Source organism: Phacochoerus africanus, chromosome 6 (genome assembly GCF_016906955.1).
Source record: "Phacochoerus africanus isolate WHEZ1 chromosome 6, ROS_Pafr_v1, whole genome shotgun sequence".
NCBI classification, from domain to species: Eukaryota; Metazoa; Chordata; class Mammalia; order Artiodactyla; family Suidae; genus Phacochoerus; species Phacochoerus africanus.
The window spans coordinates 95417528-95438317 of record NC_062549.1 but is presented as its reverse complement, the minus strand read 5'-3'; the positions used below and the strand labels follow the sequence as shown (position 1 = coordinate 95438317).

General features: G+C 51.3%; 1 protein-coding gene across 7 annotated transcripts in view; it reads right to left on the bottom strand.

Moving 5' to 3' along the window:
* ADAR (adenosine deaminase RNA specific) overlaps positions 1-20790 on the bottom strand; it is a 42934-nt gene that overhangs the window by 3038 nt on the left and 19106 nt on the right. For 3 of the 7 annotated variants that reach the window (XM_047784449.1, XM_047784456.1, XM_047784451.1), the window contains exons 2-14: positions 14087-15507; positions 12005-12188; positions 11363-11511; positions 10637-10781; positions 10313-10503; positions 5533-5758; positions 5102-5273; positions 4754-4847; positions 3387-3509; positions 2949-3082; positions 1079-1261; positions 503-615; positions 40-167 (exon numbers count right to left, since the gene is read on the bottom strand). In XM_047784449.1, coding sequence (XP_047640405.1) covers positions 40-167; positions 503-615; positions 1079-1261; positions 2949-3082; positions 3387-3509; positions 4754-4847; positions 5102-5273; positions 5533-5758; positions 10313-10503; positions 10637-10781; positions 11363-11511; positions 12005-12188; positions 14087-15507 — 3263 coding nt within the window. The remainder of the gene's footprint in view (positions 1-39; positions 168-502; positions 616-1078; positions 1262-2948; positions 3083-3386; positions 3510-4753; positions 4848-5101; positions 5274-5532; positions 5759-10312; positions 10504-10636; positions 10782-11362; positions 11512-12004; positions 12189-14086; positions 15508-20790) is intronic. The other 4 variants (XM_047784452.1, XM_047784453.1, XM_047784454.1 and 1 more) reach the window with 3 other exon arrangements.

Here is a 20790-nt window from a genome sequence, read left to right as displayed (position 1 = left end):
CCCTTGAGAGTCAGGCCAGGACGCTCCCCGGCTCCTTACCCGTCCACGGTGCCTCTGGTCCCGTCTAGGATCTCCAGGTCGTAGCCATCGGCCAAACACCAGTTGACGCTCGTCTCCTTGGTCTTTCCCGACTGCCTTTTGGAATCATATACGCTGACTCGGCCAACCTAGGAATGCCAGGAGCGGTGGGAGAAAGACGGAAACCTGTCAGGGAAAAGCTTCTGAAACAGGGCCTCGAGGCTCACAGGAAGGCGGGAGCGTGGGGTCATGACCTGTGGCCCCCCCCCACCTCCAGGATTCTGTGTGGCTAAACCTCAGGTGTAAGAAGCTGACGTCCAGTCAAATGAATTCCAGACTAAGAGAAGGAAAGCCCTTGGCGGAGGAGAGGATGGGTTCTGGGGAGACCACCTAAGGCCCCCGTTGCCCACAGGCTTTTGCTCCGCTGACAGCATTACTTGAAAAGGAGCACATGTCAAGGGAAAAATGGACGGGGTGAGAGCACCTTGGGGTGGTTGACGATAAAGGGGTACCGGAGTCCATTCTCAAAGGCACTCCCATCTCTTGTCACGCGGCAGCAGATGGCACGGGTCAGATGCCCTTGGCTGAAAAGGTAACCTGAGTATGAAAAAGAAACACACACCCCTGTGTTTGCACCAGAGGCTGTGAAGTGGCAGAGGTGTGTGGGGAGTGTGAAGGCACAGACAGAGACGGGGACGGAATCAGCTCCCTAGTTAGGAATCACTGTCTGACCGTGGCTGCCCAGGGATCAGCAAACATTTCAGCACAACATGTAAGGTTCCAGGGAAGGCCAAGGGCTGAGGAGAGCAAGGGAACTCAGACACTGCAGTTTTAAGCTGCTGTGTTTCTTTGACTCGTCTTGGAAGGACTTGTCTGGCACATCGTTACTTAGGCTCACTGACTAAACCAACCTTCCAATCACAGCCAACTGGACACTCAGAGTCAATTATTCACCGTTGAGCTGAGCACACTTTGCAACGGGGAGACATCACGTGAACAATGAAGCATGCGGGTGGCTGGGATGTGGGCACTAGAATGACCTTCCAAGAGAGGTCCTCACCCAGTGTCACGGATTTGAGATACACCGGTTGCAGGAAGTGGGTCAACAGCGCCCCCTGCAGGCCGAGCACGTTCCAGCGCAGGATTTTGTCACTACAGGACATGGTGCGGAGTCTCTCTCCCAGCCGAATGCCGTCCCACGTGGGCACAATGTCACTGGACTCCACTGGGATGGTGCCTTCCCCTGGTGAGAGAGATGGGTCAGAGCCCCAGGCGCCACTGGACTAAGCCTCTCCCCATCACGGGCCAGAGGCGACTCACTCACCTGTTCATGCATGTCATGGCACCTACAATGTGCAGGGCACTACGTTAGGTGCTGGGAAACAATGCTGAACAAAACCAAGTAAGATCCTTGCCTTCCTAGAAGGTTTACAGGGATGGGGGGATAAAAAGGGAATGGAACAGATGCTCAACAAACCAACACACGTTAAACATTCTAGATGGCCCTGAGAGAGCTATGATGAGGGATGGCCGGGGGAACCTGCTGGGAAATGACTGTCGGGGGGCTGAGAGGCGAAGGAGGCGAAGGAACTGCTGAGAAGGAGTGCTGCACACACAGAGAACAGCATCAGCAAAGGCCCTGCGGCAGCAAGGCATTTGGCTGTCGAGGGAGCTGACAAAGAGCCAGTGTGGCTGAAGCGCAGGGGAGTGGCAGGTTTTGCTTTTACGATGAGTGCAGTGGGAAACCACTCTAGGGTGGTGGGGTTTTTGTTTTTAGTAAGCTTTTCTGAGATACAATCCGCCCATTGAAAGCATAGAATTCAATGATTTGCAGTGCAGTCCCAGAGTTGTGCAAACCACCACCACCACCTCGGACTTGAGAACACTTCATCACCCCAAAGAAACCTCCTGTCCCCCAGCGGTCACTCCCCATTCCCCCTGACCCCCTCCTCGCCAGCCCCAGCCGGCCACGAATTTACTTTCCCTTGCTATAGATTTGCCCGTCCGATACATTTCCTATCAGTGGCATCAGGTACTTTGTGATCATTTGGGACCAGCTCCTCTCCCTATGATGTTTCCCAGGCGCATCCGTGTTGCCGCATGTCATCTGTTACCCATGCTCCATTCCTTTCTATGGACGAATAATACCCTGCTGTTTGGAGATAGCTCATTTTGCGTGTCCGTTCATCAGCCGATGGACGCTGGGGTTGTCTCCACTTCTAGGTTATTCTGAACCGTGTTGCTAGGAACATTCGTGTCTTGGGTTTTGGGTGGACGTATGTTTTCCCTTCTCTTGCGGATGTACCTGGGAGTGAACTGCTGGGTCATGTGGTAGCTCTGTGTTCACACTTGGGTTTTGAGCAGTGTAGTGACAGGACCTGATTTTTCGTCTGAGGGTCCCTCTGACGACTATACAAGAATGACCTTGAGGGACGAGGAGTGGACGTGAGGAGACAATAAGGAGACATCAGGGGACAGTGGAGGAGGAAGAGGGGGCAGGCGTGGCGTAGAATCAGCGCCATTGAGATGGGAGACGGGGCACTTGGCGCCCTCCTACCAAATCCTCAGGGCTTGGGTTCCACATCTTTTTCTTTCCAGCCTTTCCCGAGGTGTCATCTCCGTTTCCAGGGCTTCAAAGACCAACCCCAGGAGGAGGACTCCCAGACTCCTGCTTCCAGCTAGCCCTTTCCTCTGAGCTCTCAGTGGGTGCCTCTGCTCGGCTCCTATTTGATTTGGGGGCCCCCCTCAGCTACCTAATTCAAAACGGAATCCTGATCTTCCTACAGCTCTTCCCCCACCTGGGTCCTCCCTCTCCCTGTGAACAAGAGCCGAGTACCCCAGCAACCAATGGCACAAACCCGGCAGCCGTGCCCTGGCTGGGCCCGGGGCTTGGCAGAGCCTCTCTGGGAGAGGGAGGACGTGACACTCACCGTTCTCTACCTTGGTGCGGAGCTTGCCTTGCTTGGGGTTCTCAAAGACAGGGTAGTGGCGGGAGTCTGTGCTCTCCACAGCCCGGTCGCTGCAGGACTTGTCAAAGAGGGCACCATCCCCACATGGGGCCGTGCTGCAAAACAGGGGCATCTGCTCAAACCCAGCTGTGCAGATACATCTCTCCAATGTCCTGAGGCTCAACAACAGAGCGATGCGGGGGAAGCACAGATTTTTTTTTTTCTTCTGAAGCCTACCACGGGCTACTGGAGTGGGCAGAAGTGTATGCGAGTTATCCCAAACCAGGGCGTGGACTTCAAACGCAGAGGTGAGTGTGGCCCATCGAACAGGCTCTGATTTACGGACCAAGAGAGCAGTCAGATACTCAACTCTGGAAACCCGGCAGGGCCGGCTCTGGTGGCAACGCAGACTGTACTGACCTGATATAGAGATGGAAGGACACGGTCTTTTTTATTTGGAGCTTTTCTCCTCCCCTAGCGGGCTCAAATATGCTATCCTTCGCGGTGTGGGGGTTGTATTTCATTAACTCGCTGTACAGAAACCTACAAGAAGAAAGTCTGGTTAAGAAGACAGGCTTGAGGAGTTCCCTGGTGACTCAGTGGGTTAATGACCCAACTGCTGTGGCAAGTTCGATCCCTGGCCCAGAAACTTTTTGGTGTGCAGGGGGAAAAAAAAAAAAAAAAAAAAAAAAGCTTGATTCTGGGAATAGCAGTTGCTTCTATAGTCTGATCCCAAGTAAGGAAAAAGCTTATTGGAGCAGATGGTTTCTCAGGTGAAAGAGATAGTGGGAAATTCTCCATGGGAGACCTCAACATTTTAAAAAAAAAAATTTTTTTTAAGGGCCACACTCGTGGCATATGGAGGTTCCCAGGCCAGTGGTTGAATCTGAGCTGTAACTGCCAGCCTACACCACGGCCACAGCAACACCAGATCTGAGCTGCATCTGCGACCTATACCGCAGCTTGCAGCAACGCCAGATACTTAACCCACTGAGCAAGGCCAGGGATCGAACCCACATCTTCATGGATACTAGTCTGGTTTGTTACCGCTGGGCCACAACAGGAACTCCAGACCTTGGCATTTCTTAAAGCTAAGTTGGCCTTTTACGTAAGTTCTGTTTCTGCCAAGAGCTCCTTGCTCTGGCAGCTACAAGGATTCTAGGGGAGAACAAATTGGCTCAAGGACCATAGGAAGCTGTTGCTTCTCTCCCTTCATAAATTAAAAGAATAGTGAACTGGAGGAGAAAGCCGGCAGGATGGGTTGTTTATAGCTCCTCATATGGGAATGGAAGGCTTCCTCATTCCCACAACCCTGAAGATCAAAAGGTAATTCTTAAAAAAGGGCTTGTGGGAGTTCCCGTCGTGGCTCAGCAGTTAACGAACCCAACTAGTACCCATGAGGATGCGGGTTCGATCCCTGGCTTCACTCAGTGAGTTAAGGATCTGGCGTCATGAGCTTGGTGTAGGGCGAAGACGTGGCTCGGATCTGGCATGGCTGTGGCTGTGGCATAGGCTGGCGGCTACAGCTCTGATTCAACTCCCAGCCTGGGTCCTCCATATGCCACAGATGCGGGCCTAAAAAGAAAAGAAAAAGGACAAAGAAAAATAAGAAAGGACTCGAGGTGGCGTTAGTAGGAAATGAGTGACTTAAACATAAACAGAAGGTTGCGTAGTGGGTGCAGCCGGGTCATAGGACAGGTTCGAATGGGCGGGCGAGGCAAAGGCTGACGCTTCGCAGCGCCGGTCAGGTGGGTGGCAGAGCCACCCCGCTCTTCGGCCAGGCTCACCTGATGAAGCCTCTCCGTGAGATGATCTCTGCATGGCAGTCATTGACCGTCTCTCCCTTGAGACTCAGAGAATCTCCTTTCACACAGCGATTCCCTGGGAAGGTATTTAAAGCCAACGTGAAACTTCCAAAGGAAAACGATGATGAAGCGGGTAGAGGCTGTTTGTTCTGAAAGCCTGAAGGCTGAACCGCCTCAACTTATCAGATCCTGACTCCTGTATTCCCTTCCCCAGGAGACGGGAATTCATTCCCCGCTGAATTAACAGCAGCTGAGATGAACTAAAGGCAGAGGCAGCTACCCGGGACCTCGGAGGCGCTTCCAGGGGAGCGCATGCCAGAGCCCACTTACCCGTCCCCAAGCTGACCACGACACCCAGGTCTTCAGAGTCTTTCTTCATGATGATGGCAGCCAGGATCTTGCGGCCAAGCAAGGAGGGCTGGAAACTGTTGGTGAGGGCATTGAAGCACCGGTGGCTCAGCATGGCTATCTGGTCGTGGAAGGTGCTGCCCGTGAGAGGAAGCTGCAGGGACAAGAGGCCACATCAGGGCCACGGAGCCTCGGCTGCGTCCGCCAATGCTTCCGAGTGGGCAGGGCCATGACATTCTACGCGATTTGTGGGTCATCTTTCCCCCTCTCACATCTAGTGTCCCAGTTCTGTGTTCTATTTAAGCTAACACGAAAGCCTAGGAATAGTTCACATGATAGCAAGAGCTGACTCCACCCAGACAGGAGTTAGCAGGACCCCCAAAAAAGAGAGCACCAAAAGTAGACGTCTTAACTGTCTTTGGCTGTGCTTCTGGGGACCTTGAGAGGAGGAGCATAGTTCTTCTGAGACTGGCCCCTGTCACTGGGGTTACCTCTGTGAAACCCATGCGCTCAGCCTTCTCGTTCTCCCCAATCAAGACGCGGAGGGCCGCATCTGCAGCTTCCTGCTTGCCTTGCTTCTTGCTGTGTGCGCAGACGGCTGGGAACCAGCGACCCCCAACTTTTGCTTGGTAAACGAACCTTGGGGAGGAGAAGCAGGGGGGGAATGAGACATGCGCCTGACCCCGACAGCTATTCCGGAAAGGGACTTTGTTCGAGTTGTGGCCGGTTTTGCCAACACATGGCCCCACCACTCTTCACAGTTTCTAACACAGCGCTTCAGAGTTTGGACATTAGTGAATCACAGTGTGATTTCTGCTAGACCCGGATTATCACGTGGGCCATCACTTAATATTTTTCTCTCAATGGACTCTTTTCAAATGTAAACACACTCAAAAAGAACACTTCCTATCACTACTGTAAACGGACAACCAGTATCATGTGTCATACATGGAAGGTGGCTATAAAACTGAGTGTGATTAAAACCTGTCGTTAAATTCTGACAAGATATTATTGCCTATAAAGGCTCTAGGCCTGTCTTTACTATAAAGGAAGTTTTAGCAAGTATTAGGGTTTAAAGAAATGCGGAGTTCCTGTCGTGACGCAGTGGTTAACGAATCCGACTAGGAACAATGAGGTTGCAGGTTTGATCCCTGGCCTTGCTCAGTGGGTTAACGATCTGGCGTTGCTGTGAGCTGTGGTGTAGGTCGCAGACGTGGCTCAGATCCCGCATTCCTGTGGCTCTGGCGTAGGCTGGCAGCTACAGCTCCGATTAGCCCCTAGCCTGGGAACCTCCACATGCTGCGGGAAGCAGCCCTAAAATAGGCAAAAAGACAAAAAAAAGAAAAAAAAAGAAAAAAAGAAATGCTAACACCACAGGTGGACTGTCTTCTTAACCTAAGCAGATAGGAGAAGGAATCATTTTCTCCCTCCTTGAATCACTGTTCCTGTAACGCTGTCTGATTTTGTAAGTACTTGATTCCATTTCCTCATTCATCTCCTGATTAGCTCAAGAGGACTTACCCTGGAGAGGTCAGAGAGGCAAGGTACGCCTTAGATCAGGGAACCACATTTTTATGAGGAGGTATTTTTCAATTCCTAGAGGCCTTGCAGTGGCTAAAGGCAAGGGGAGTGTATCTGGGCCGTGAGCTCTGCCAGCGGGAAAGCGTGCAGGTGGAGCAGAGAGGCAGGCACCAACTGGGGGCGCCTGGGGTCCCCCTCCCTCCCTGGCTGGGGCTCTCCATGAACACAGAGGGCAGAGCAGGATGGAGCAAAAGAGCTTGGGCAGCTACCAGACAAGGTTTCAAGAATCCCAGCTTTCAACCAGATTTTATTATTATTATTATTTTTTAATTTTAGGGCCATGTCTGTGGCATATAGAGGTTCCCAGGCTCCCTAGGATCAAATCAGAGCTACAGCTGCCGGCCTACACCACTGCCACAGCAACTCTGGATCCAAGCTGCATCTGCAACCTACAGTTCAGCTTGCAGCAACGCTGAACCTTAACACACTGATAAAAGCCAGAGATCGAACCTGTGTCCTCAAGGAAACTAGCTGGATTCTTAAGCTGCCGAGCCACAGTGGGAACTCCTTCAATCAGATCTTTTTTTTTTTTTTTTTTTTTTTTTCATCTTTTCTAGGGCCGCACCTGCGGCATATGGAGGTTCCCAGGCTAGGGGTCCAATTGGAGCTGTAGCCTCTGGCCACAGCCACAGCAACACAGGATCTGAGCCGTGTCTGCGACCTACACCACAGCTCACGGCAACGCAGGATCCTTAACCCACTGAGCGAGGCCAGGGATCGAACCTGCAACCTCATGGTTCCTAGTTGGATTCGTTAACCACTGAGCCACGATGGAAACTCCACTCAACCAGATCTTAATCTGCTTTGGGGAACCCAGCTTGGATAATCCAATTGCATATAAGCCAGTATCAATCAGTCCAGGCAATAAAAGGAATCAATCTTTACGTTCAACAATCCCAAGCGTCTTACTATTCCTTGCTTATCCTAAGCATCTGAATGCCTTTGCCCCTTTCTTTGATGATACCAAAAGGTTTGTGCAAGCCAGTGAGCTAAAGGTCAGTGAAGGAAAAGATGTTGGAGAGAGGGGATGGGGCCAAACCACGTAGGATCTTTACCTGAGATCCAGGAGAATTTCTTAAGTGTTTTATATGAGTGAAAAGGAATATGAACTCTTATGCACATAGACATACATATACAGAAAACATATACAATTATGTCTATGTGTGTGTATGCACACACACACACAATTAAGTTTGTTAATTGTACAATTAGAATCCATTAAAGCTGCACTGCCCAATATGACAGCCACTGGCCACAAGAGGCTGTTAACTTTAATTAAAATTCTGTACAACTAATAATTCAGTTCCTTGGTCGTATCAGCCACATTTCAAGGGCTTGGTAACACATCTGGCCTTTTTAGTGGGATGCTGGGGACCAAGGCCCAACTGGGATGAGTTAAGGAAGTGAAGACAATAAAAAAACACTGCGTATAGACAATTCTTTTGAGAGATTTGGCTGTGACGGGAGCAGAGATGAGGTGGTACCTGGAGGGAATTGGGGGTCAAGGGAAGGTTTTAGAAGATGGGCACAGGCATGTCTGAGGGCTGATGGGAATATCTGACAGCAAGAGCAACTGATGATGAGAAACGGAGATACCTGAGGGAGGAGATGAGAGGGAAGAGGATCCCGGGCACAGGGGAGGGAGGAAGGACAGCTGCAGGTGGGAAGGCGGAGTTGGTGATGGGAAGGGAAGGTATTTGTCACGATCACTGTTAATTTCTCAATTAAGTGTGAAGGAAGGTCATCTGTTTAGAGTGAGAAAGAGGCATTTTGGTGGAAATTTGAAAACAGGGGCAAAGGTCTAAAATGGTTTTCTTCGAGTAGGAAGGAGAATTCAGTATACAGATATAGTAGGAAAAAAATGCTGGGAAGAGGGCAAAAAATGGGGGTGGAAGGCAAGTGATAATCCCTTACTTAAAATCCCTCAGTGGCTCTCCACTGCTCGTGGGGCAGGAGCACGACATGGTCCACAAGGTCCCTCTCCAGTCTCATGTGGCATCGGGCCTCCCTTGGGCTCCCTGCTCCACCCACACGGGCTTCCTGCAGCCCATCGCCAGCTCTGTGGACTCGGGGTACTATCTCCTGGGCTTAGCATCTTCCCTTTCTCTTTTAATCATCCCTAAGGTCTCAGCTCAGATACATGTTATTCATTGCAGCACAGTTTAGAGTAGCAAAAGTCTGAAAGCAACCCAAGTGTTCATTAATAAATAAATCCTGCTAAAGCTGGACACCGGAACACTATACTTTGCAGCTATATACGAATATAAGTAACATGAAAAACTCTCCAAGATAACACCATTATGTGTAAAAAGCAAGCTAGAGATCAATGTGTGTAAGTATTTCTGTGTAACAAAAGGGGGGGATATACTTGCCTGTATTCATATAAAGATACTCTGGAAGGCTACATCTTAACATAAAGTTATTTACATGTTGGTATGTTGGGGGATGTGTGTGTGTGTAGGTGAGAGCTGAGTTAAAGAGAGAATAAACTTTTTATGGTTTTGATATTTTTTCCCTTCTTCTCATTTTTGGCCACCCAACAGCACACAGAGTTCCTGGGCCAGGGATCAGATCCAAGCCATAGTCACTAAGCCACAGCTGTGGCAACACCGGATCCTTAACCCACTGTGCTGGGCTGGGGAATCAAACCTGCGTCCCAGTGCTCCCAAGATGCCGCTGGTCCCATTATGCCACAGCGGGAACTCATCTGAATATTATTTTTTGAAAATTGTGCGTAGTCTATTACCTATTAAAAAACTTACAAGGTGCATGACTCATGGCCCAGCAATTCCACTCCTGAAAATTTATCCCATAGACAGGTTGGCACATATGAGCAGAGCCATGTACGAAGATGTTCACTGCAGGAGTGCTTCTGAGACCAAAGCCAACCTGCATGTCACCGGAAGTTGGTGAAATAAATGATGCAAGGTGGGGGCTTCAAACCGTAAGAGCAACAGTCTCGTTCTTAAACAAGGCGATAGGTAGGTGGGTGTTCGTTTTGGAAAAGGCTTTTTATATCTCTTATTTGACAAAGCAGGTTAAAAAACTGTAAGCATCTATCAAAGAAGCATCATGTCGCTGTGCGCAGGAGGTCAACGTGCTGATCTGAAATAAACTCTAAGACACACTGGTAAGTAGAGGAGTCGAGGTCAAGAATCGAAGATATGATATATATTTACTTTGTTTAAAAAAACAAAGAGAAAGGAAAGTGTGCTCATATTTGCATGGAAATTTCTGGAAGGACTCAAGAAACTGGTAGTGGTGTATGAGTCTGGGGAGTCTGAGATAGAAAGGAGACTTTTCATGGCATATTTTTTTCAATCAGCCACTGATTGTCTATGTGTGTGTGTGTGTGTATATATATATATACACATTCCTTTAAAAATTTAAAACTGATTTTATGAAATTCAAAAGGATCACATTCACTGGAAGAGTGACTCCAGAGTGATCCAGTGTCTTCTCTGAGGCCCAGGGGACAGGGCTGGGCTTCTTCCCCTCAACGGGTCCCTCCTGGCACTCACAGCTAACGCACATGCTTTCTCTCCTGGATCACAGGCTGTCCCCGCCCCGTGACACAGGGGACAGTCCTGCAGCCAGGACGGGAACACTCACTTGGGCTCGTGAGGCGGTCCGGACTGGTCGACCAACTTGAACTCAGCAGCAAAACCATGGGAGCGGGCGTACTCTAACAGGCCGCCCACGGGGTTGGTGTTCAGGTATCGGACGAGCTCGCCAACCCTCCTGACCTTGTTGGGCATCATGGATTCCAGGTTATCGAATGATTCCGAGTTTGTGCTTCCAGGCTAGAGGAGACGCAACCAGAGAAAGAGGACCCATGCCCACTTTAATGCAAACCCTGAGGCCCCTCATGGCTAATCCTGAGCTGCTCAGTTGCTGAAAAATGACCTGTACCTTGTGAGTAGAAAATGGCCCCACCTGGTTATCGGAAGACAGCGAGCTGGTGGCCTCCCGGTGCAGGGCCTTCATGGCCTCCTCAGCAGCCAACTGCTTTGCCGCCTTCTTGCTGGGGGCGCTGGCGGTGGGGAAAGTATGGGTTCCCATTGCAACGCAGTACTGGAACCTGACAGGAGATGAAAGGAGAGGATTAAACTGGTTTTGAGGGAAGAGCTTCCACCTAGCCTTTGTCAGGTCGTCATCCTTTACGCCTGGAAATTGCCTCGCACACATCGCCTCTGTGCCTCGGCTCACGCAGTCACTCCTGCCTTGAAGAGCCGGTGCCTTACCCCTCCTCCTGCCCCCAGCCTCTCTTAGCCTGGCTGACCCCTACTCGGCATTTACGCATCAACCTCATTTCACCTCCTCCAGGAACCCTTCTCTTGAACCTGTAGGTCTGCAGAGCCTCAGAGCAGAGAGCTTCTCAGGTGCGCCCAGGTCTGGCACCTTTCAGTCCCACCACCAGTAACCTCCAAGCCGTGTATCTCCCTCGTGCTCGGTCCCTGCCTTGCCCTTTGGATTCCTAATCCCAGATTCTCTGCTCCACAAGCAGCAACCATGCTCTCAAGGCCCCCTATTTGCCATACTGGTAACAGGAGTGATTGCTCAGTGAAATAATCTGCCATCTCTGAGGAGGCAAGGAGGAAAATGTATCTCTCTCTCTTTTTGAGAAAACCTCAGCAGAGATACATGATACAAGAGATGTACTTGGGGTCATGGGCAGGGCCTTCTCTGGATAGGAGGCGGAATTCACAGGAGCTCCCCAACTTGTGCACACACTCAAGCAGTGTAGTGACGGGGTTCTTCCCAGAAAGGAAGGATGTTGCTGAAGGGGTGGTAGTCTGGGACTCTGCGGTCTGGAGAAGATGAGAGACAGAAAAACAAAAACAGAAAACAAAAAGAAACCAAACTGAGAAAACATTGGCTAGTCCATCACAGCAGAGGGCACGGGGACGGGAGGCTCTCCCTTGGTCAGCTGCACGTTTGGGGCTGGCTACTTCTACAGGAGGAGGGGTGCGGGGATTTTTCTAGGCCTTGCGGGGAAGGCTCAGTTAGGTACATGTTCTTGGTCTCATTTCTTATCTGCCAAGAGAGGAGATTCGACTTAATAATTCTGAATGTCTCTTTCAGCTCTGAAATTCTGCAGCTGCGGTTAGGCCAGGGGGGGCGGGGAGCTGGGTGTGAGAGGAGGAACGCTGGGCTGGCGAGGTGGGGTAGCGGGGAGAGGAGGAAGCTGACCCTGAGACAGACTCGGCTGAGCCGGCGGAGATGGTCTCAAGAGGGTCAAGGCCTGCTACTTCACAGACGTGGAGCGGGAACTGATGTCCTCCCAGAGGGCAGGACACCTACCTTCTGGGACTCCTTCTCCGAGGAATAGAAGTACGCGTCTTCTGATCTTCCACCGTCCTGGGCTCTTGCTTCCTCAAGCAGAACTGTCATGGCTTTCATGGCTGCATCCTGCTTGGCCACTTTCTTGCTGCCAGCTTCAGCTGGGGGAAACTCTCGGCCATTGATGACAACTTGGAATTTAAATCTTGATGGAAAGTGATTAGATGTGTGAACACTAGTCTAGGCCATCCCTTCTGCCCTCTCCAAAGAGATCTTCACCCTGGAATTTCCTGCTACGCTAAGGGGCTTGCTGACTTGCGGAGGAGATGGAGGGTAGGCCAAGGGACTCCTGTCCCTCTGGAGGCTCAGCCTGTTCCTACTTTTGAGAAACAAAGCAGCCAGTGACTCTCTCTCCAAAGCTCATTAGAGCAAACAAAACACAGCCACGGACGATGTGAAGCTAGCTCAAGGGAAACCTACAATCTTTTAGCAAAGAATTAAGAGCAAGTCTGCGCGGAAAAAAAAAAAAAAAATGATGAGCCAAAATCACCAGTAGAGTCTTGTTAGCAACCAAAAAGCCTTTATGCTAAAGCAGTGGTGGCAGACTGGCCACCTCAGGGGCAGTTCCTAAATAAAGCGAAGGCTTCTCACAGCACGGTCTCACACTCCCCAGACACCTATGGGGATCAGACACCTGTCACTCCTGGGGGTCTGTTTTTGTCCCCAGCCTACCCTCAGACACACACACCACTCTTCCAGTTTGTTCTGAGTCATCCTATAGCTCTACCCATCTCATGCCCGAGATGAAGGGAACTTCCCCTCGTTATGCAGAGAACCAAAAAGCATTTGCTCTAGGCCTCTGGACTTAGCTTAGAACGCCTTTGTTCAAGCTTTCAAATGTGTTCGGCTCTTTGCTCAATCTGGGATTTCATTTAGAAAAGTAGGTCAAATTTCTTATTTTCTGGGTCTTCTGAAATATCTGAACATGGCATCAACGTTTCTCATAGCTGGAGTCCAAAGAAAGGTGAACCACAAAACCCACAGCTGTTCCCCAACTCTGGGGAGGGGGATGGAGGTTGGAGAAAGAGAATGACGGCCGTCCAGTCTCTACCCCGGACAGAAGCAGAGCAGTCCTGACCCTGCCAGCTTTTGGACAGATGTAGCCCCTTTCCTTAAGGGCTCTCCCGCAATGCCATCCTGGTGTCATGAAGACAGTCAGGCTAGAGGAGGAAGGGTGGGAGCTGGGAATCCTTGCCCTCAGACACCACCCAGGGGTAATGCCCAGGTTAGCGGGGGTTCTCTCGAGGCCCCGCACGGTGCGTTCTCTGGCCGTGGTGTGCGGCCACTCAGCTTCGGCAGTTTCGGCTCCGCTGGGCCCTGCAGCAGCTCCTCGTGGGCCCACCTGTCTTCCTCAATCTGTCCGCTGGCTTGTTAGAGCCTATGGTGCTCGGCTGGGCCAGCTGTCTGAGTGAGGTACTTTCTGATTTCACAGCTTAGGAGCAGCAGCAAGTGCTAGCCCACCCGGCTGTGCAGAGGCGGCTGTTAAATTAGAACCGCCGCCTTCCCCTGGCTGGCGCAGCACACACGCCATGGCAGCCTTTCCCTACAGGAGCCGAGTGGGGTGGGCCTGGGGGGGGCGGGGGGGGGTCTGCTGCTACTTAGCTGCACGACTCACCCTTACTCTCCGCGTGCAGCTGGCCCGCCCCCCCCCCCCCCCGGTCCCGTCCCCCCCTTGGGAACTCAGCTCCGGGGAGGGGAGGATGGCACACATGGAAGGAGGCGGGGAGCTGTCACGTCTTCATCACCTCTGGCCTTAGGAGGCAGGCCTGCCACTGACGCAGGGAAGCTAATCACCTCCAAAGAAGCTTCATCTGAGCCCAGGGCGTCAACCTGCTCCTCACTCAGCCAAGAGTCTGGCTGGGCCGAGGTCTACCATTCCCTGCTCGAGAGGCGGAGGAACCAGGGTGACCGAGCCCACAGGCAGAAAGGAAGAGGGAAGAGACGGGGTCGCAACTGGCCGCTGCTCACGAGTCGGCCAAGACCGCGGCAGGAGCCAGAGCGCCTGACCCCAACCTTAGGCACAATTCCTGAGTGGTCTCTTACCGAGGTTCATGGGGTGGTCCACTCTGCTCTATCATGTTGAACTCACAGGTCTGACTAGCGAACTGAGCATATTCTAACAGGCCACTGATGGGGTTCTTCAGCTGGCATTCTGTCAGTTTCTTGTAGGGTGAACACCGTGGCAAGCCATGACTGTAGAAGGAGGGCATCTCCATGATGGCTCGAAACTCACCTGGTGCTGCGCGGATACTATTCAAGTCATCGGGGATGTCATCTGTGGCCCACTGGCCATTTTCAAAGTCAACATACCCTGTTTTGGAGGGGCCGTTGTCGTGGACAGGTGGTTTCAGTTTTATCAGGTCTGGTGTGACCTCTTGCTTGGTTTCTAGCTTTGCGACGGGTTCCTGCCCATTCTCCACTTCTTCTGTGGGGACCGTGCTGTCTGAGGCATCCGGCTCGGGGAAGGTGCAGGGGGTGGGCTCCACGACTGGGGGGGTCTCCGGGCTCGCAGCTTGAGGGGTTTCGGGAACGCTGTCTGTGCTTCTCTTGATTTGTAGCCTCTCCCGCTTCTTGTCCGTCAGATACCACATGGGAGGGGTGGTCCCCTGCCTGCAGACGTCCCCTTGCCTCTCCAAGTCAATCAGCACAGCGTTCACATCTCGGGCCTTGGTGAGGCCAATGTTTTTAGCCAAGTTCAGGGCAGAGGAGTTGGACACGTTAAACAGGTAGTCACAGATCTTCTCCTTGATCTCAGCCATGTCGAAAGGCTCAGGCGGGGCTTCCAAGTCAGGTGTGGGGCTTCTGTCTTCAGTTTCCAAACCGGGGTCTGAGCCTGGAGCTCCCTGGCTACAAGGGTCCGCTCTCGCTACTTGGCTGGGTGGATTGCACGTCTGACCTGGGACGGCAATTCTCCACCAAGGGGGAGTTCCTGCCTCCCGATGCAGCTTGCCCTTCTTTGCCAGAGAGTATAAAATGCGATTTATTTCCCTCTTGGGGGTTTGGAGCTTCCAGGCTAGATCATGCGCTGTGGCGGCCTTCCCTTCCCCAAGCTCCTCTAAGACCCTTTGTTCCTGATCCTGGCTGATAGTCAGTTCCCGGAAACGTGAGGAGAGCTGATCAACACCTCTCCATGGGAGAATCTGGCCAGGTGGGGAAGGGTGCTGGAACTCTCTCGGGAGCACCTGACTGCTGAGATGCCCGCCCCAGGGGACACCCCAGGGCTCTAGCTGCCTGCCTCTGGCAGGTGGTCCTGGAAACCTTGGCCCAAGTCCAGGGAGGAATGGTGGCAGTGATGGTGTCTGCTTTCCAATTAGGGGTACTTCCGGGAGCCGCCCCTTGAGAAACTCTATTTGCTGGAGCTGGAAACTATCAGGATACAGTCCCAGCCCTGGCTGCTGGTGTCTGAGCTTGCTGGGCTCATAGCCTTGAAGTGGATGGGGTTGGCTCCTGCTCCGGGAACACCCCTGCAGAGCAAGAAGATGAAAAAGAAAGTGAATGAGGACTGCCGTGGTGAGCCTGACCCTACCCCCTGCCTAGGGTGGGGGTAGGGGCTGTACCTGATTTCTAAGGAGCTGAGAAGGTGAGACATGGGCTTGTGACGCAGCCGGGTGGCCTGCCCACCTTGCGAGTACTGCCTGTGGATCCAATAGAGGGAAGAGATGGAGAAGCAGGAGGGAAGAGATGGAGGAGCAGGAGGGAAGAGATGGAGGAGCAGGAGGGAAGAGATGGAGGAGCAGGAGGTCAGGCGCACAGAGCTCCCAGAAGCAGGTGGAGGTTGACACCTCAGTACAGACTCTCCAGGAACCTAGCTCATTCTTTTCCCTTTGACAGAATTTTAGGGAAGATACATTTTCCACTCCACTCACCAAAAAAAAAAAAAAAAAATCCTTTTAAAGGCAGAGAAACAAACATGTGAATGTTTTGTTTTAAAAGCAAAACAAAGATCGAATAACCTAAAAATGCCACGGGAGTCAGGAGACCAGGAAATGGCCCACTGTCTAGCCCCTCGCCTCTAAAATCTCTCATTTGGGTGACTAAAAAGAAACAAGTGAGTGGACTGGATGAACTGGACCTCGTCCTCTGAGACTGTGGCAGAAGAAGCCTCGCCACCTGGGAAGGGCAGTAGGACCTCACAGGCTTGTCTGCTCACGCTGCCATCCTGGGAGGACCAGAATTTGGTTTTAGGGGAGCTGGATGGTTTCTTTGGAAAAAAAAGGCACATCGTTCTCATCCTTCGGGGTGGTGTCCAGGCTTAGAAAGGACACTGGGCACTTCTACCCAAACCAGCAGGCTCGCCCGGATGTGTGGAGCTGGCAGCATTTATTCCTGGACACCTTGGCCCCTGCCTCCCACACTCCCTTAGCTACCTCCCAACAACTGCATCCATGCGTGTCTTCAGAACCCCGTTCTGTAGGCGACCCCATCGTCTCTCAGACGGCCACACATTTACCAGGACAGCACACTCTGACCTGTCCCCCTCCCCCAGACGGTGCTGCCCTCTCCCTGATGCTACTCACAGGAGGGGCAGAGGCAGGATGGACTTAGGGGGGGTGTCAGGAACACCTTGCTACCTGTCCCCGGGGCTGCACACCTAGGAGCAACGTTTCCTCAGGCTCACGTGCCCCTCGTCTGATTCTCCCGAAGGCTACAAGGACCTACAGGCAGCTGGGTCCCTTCCTTCAATGACCTCAGCCTTCAATAGCCCACTCCTGACCCCTTGTCACAATTACGGCACTTTAGCACTCTTGCTGGTCATGCTCATGGTACGCTGGCTGTAGAGTTCTTTCCAACGACCGCCACCTGCACCTGCGGCCACATGAGTGGCTTGTCCAGCTCCTCACTCAATCCCACTGTCACTCGAGCCGGGGCCATTACCGAACCTCAAACCCTGAAATTCTTTTCTAGGGTCAATAAACGTTTTCTGTAAAGGGCCAGACAGGCATTCAATTATACCACATAAAAAGCCACCCACAAAATGTAAAAGGTCCTTTACCAAACCTGGGGGACCTTACCTTGCCCTGTGGGCGGTGGTGTGCTGCCTCCTACTCTTCAACAGCAACTTGCCTGGGTTCTACCAGGTCCGCTCCTTGCCCCGTGGGACCTGCTACTCACATGACATCCCCCCCCCCCCCCCCCCCGCCGCCACCATCTGTAGCTGCGGGTCAGCTCCTCCTGACCTGTCTTCATTCTAGCATCACACACTTCGTGTAGCCTAGACCTCGAGGTCAGTTCCCTTCTCCACCCAAGGCCCACTGTCCCTTTGTTTCTGTCCTGAAGCTTCCAAATGGTGCTGGAGGAGGACAATGTCTCATGCTCATGGGGCCATATGAAGTCCTGCTCTTGAACTTCTGTTTGGTTTTCACGGCTGTTTGGCACTCAACTCGGCACAACGACACGTGCTGGCTCACTGTGGACGGAGTTCTCTTTTAAAAATTCTCCCCCCATGATGTGGTGACAGAGGCCCAGATATCTCCTCTTACCTCTCTTTTTCCCTCTGTCCCTGTCCTTTCTTCTCCCCCTTTGTATATAATCAGTCCCTAAGGTTTTGTCTAAGGGCTGCTTCTTCCTTCCCCAGGTGGATGTCATTCATTTCCCCAACCTTAACCAGCCTCTTAAGAAAGAGCATTGGAGCCTACTGCCTCCAACCATCACTTTGTTTTGTTTTTTTTTAGGGCCACACCCATGGCCTATGGAAGTTCCCAGGCTAGGGGTCAAATCGGAGCTGCAACTGCCCACCTATACCACAGCCACAGCAACTTGGGAGCCCAGCCGAGTCTGCGACCTACACCACAGCTCCTGGCAACTCCAGGTCCTTAACCCACTGAGCAAGGCCAGGGATTGAACCCACATCCTTATGGATCCCAGTTGGGTTCATTACCACTGAGCCACAACGAGAACTCTCTCCAGCCACCACTTTGTGCTGAAGCTTAAGCCTTGCGTTTTCAAATGCCTAAACAATCTCTCCACTCAAATATCCTGCTGTTACCTCAAAAGCCACACATTCTGAACCAAATTAATCTTTTCCCTCAATCCAGCCCCTCTTCCTGCTGCTCTTCTTATGGTTAATGGCAGCGTACCCTGCTTAGTTATTAAGGCTGGAACCCTGAGTCATCTTTGCTGCCTGCCTGCCTTTCTCCCTCCTCTCCCACATCACATCAGGTAGCTGCCAAGTCCTATCTTGTCCACCTCTTCTAATCTTTGCAGTGTGCCTTCTCCCAGTTGGAGCCCCTCATTACTGCTCGCACAGGCTACAAATGCCTCTCATTCTCCCTTCCTTCCACCTTCCAGGGCAATGTGCCTGCCCCGCTCTCTACTGTCACCTCTCACAACCAGGGCCCATTCCCTACAGATCTCTTTACATGCCGCCTTCTTTAGGAGACGCCTGACTCCCACATCCCCCAGCCCACGACAGCTTCCTCTCCTTGAACTCCTCCCACTCAGCACCTGTTACACCACTATCTTTTAATCATAGCTACTGATTTTTAAAAAAAAAATGGCACACAGATTGAAGTGTGTCTGAAAGATGATTAACAACATTAGGTGCCCTAGAAATTATACTCAGCTGTCCACTCTCGATACTTCCTCATGTTGTACGGATGGGGGCTTCAGTCAACTCCGCGGTCAGCTCCTGGAGGACAAGGACTATGCTTCACTAATCTCTGCATCCCTAGCACCTAAGGCAGCACCTGGCATAAGCTGATCCTGGACCAACGTTTCCTGAATCAATGCCCGTACGAATAAGACCGCGCTAGTCACACAATCCCATCTCTTTTCTTGCTCCTCGTGATGCACTCCCCCTCCCGCCACCCCCGGGCTGAAGTCTGTGTAAGTACACACAGTGAGTGCCGGCTCACAGAGTATGGGGACTTGAGGGGATTTCTGATCAGCTCTTTGGGTGACTCTGGTAAAAGAACTTTGTTTCAAAGTGGCTAAAGTCAGTTTCTAGCTCAAGGCTTTCTAGATTTAAACTGGTGCTACTTGACCAAAACCTGCAAAATATTCGAAGGTCTATCCACAGAAGAAGGTTGAACAAATCATGACACGTTCAGGCCATGGAACCATACTCAATTTTTTTTTTCTCAAATGTGTTATCTATTTAGGAGTGATATGTTAAATTCACAACAGCAAAAACAAGCAAGTTGCAGAGGAATGTGTATGCTACAATCCCCCCCTTTTTTTTGGTGAACAAAAGTTAAAAACCTGTGGGAGCTCCCACTGTGGTGCAGTGGGCTAATGATCTGGCCTGTCATTGTGGAGGCACCAGCCCGGCGCAGTGGGTTAAGGATCCAGCATTGCAGCAGCTGTGGCATAGGCTGCAGAGTGATCCCTGGCCTGGGAACTTCCACATGCTACAGGTGTGGCTGCAAAAGGGGGAAAAAATAGTTAAAAACCCATGAATGTGTGTGCATGCTAGAAAGAACACGGAGAGAAGAAAGAAGGAAAGGGGAGCTTCCTGGTGCCTAGTGGTTAAGGATCCAGTGTTATCTCTGCTGTAGTGCCAGCCTGATCCCTGGCCCAGGAACTTCCGAAAGCCAAGGGCATGACCAAAAAAAAAAAAAGGAAAGAAGAAAAGGATATACGGATTTGTTAACAATAGTTATTTGAGGGAAAAAAGAGAGGGAGAGTATTAATATTTTCTTTTTCTTTCCTTTTTTTTACTTACTAGATTACTGGTTTATTATAAAAGACTGTAACTCGGGAAGAGCCAGATGGAAGAGATGCAGAGGGCGAGGTGTGGGGGAGGGGCGAGGAGCTTTTGTGCTGTCCCCAGGGCCCCACTTCTGACATCTCCGCATGGTCACCAATCTGGCTGTTCTCTGAACCTGCCCTTTTGGGTTTTCATGGAGGCTTCATCATTGCAGGGTTGATTAAATCACTGTCTGCTGGCTGGTGGTTCAACGTTCAGCCCCTCCTAATTTTTTCTTTATACCCCCTTATATCCCCTAAAAGCCAAACCACCACTTCGGAACAGCCATTTGTAGAAGAGAGCCACAGAATGAGAGGGAGAGCAAGGACGTGAGAAACTAACCCACTGTGAACGTTCCTAAATCCCTCAACATCTCCACTCATCCACTTCATGCATATGTACCACGCAAATTAGGTAGCAAGCCACTTAGCATTCATTACCCGGCAAAGCTTCCCTTTCAACTAGTCTCATATATTTAGGATCAAGAGACCAGCCCCCACCTTTATTTTACCACATGATATTTTATATATTTTTTTAAACTGAGGTATAAACTTACAGTCAAATTTACCCTTTTTAGTGTATAATTCTATGAGTTTTAACTATATAGAGTCAAAGCACATAAAGCCTTATAACTACCACTGCGATCAAGATACAGAACATTTTCATTTCCCGAAAACATTTTCTCATGTGCTTTGCAACCAATTCCTTTCCCTACACCCAGCCCCTAGCAACCTCTGATCTGTCTTCCTCTAGCTTTGTTTTCTCCCTCATACATTTTTTCTTCTTTTTCCTTTTTTTTTTAGGGCCACACCCATGGTATATGGGAGTTCCCAAGCTAGGGGTTGAATCAGAGCTGCAGCTGCCAGCCTACACCATGGTCACAGCAATGCCGGATCCGAGACATGTCTGCGACCTACACCACAGCTCATGGCAATGCCGGATCCTTAACCTACTGAGCAGGGCCAGGGATCGAACCCGTGTCCTCATGGACACTAGTCAGGTTTGTTTCCGCTGAGCCACAAAGAAACTCCAGTATGTAGTCTTTTGAGTCCAGCTTCTT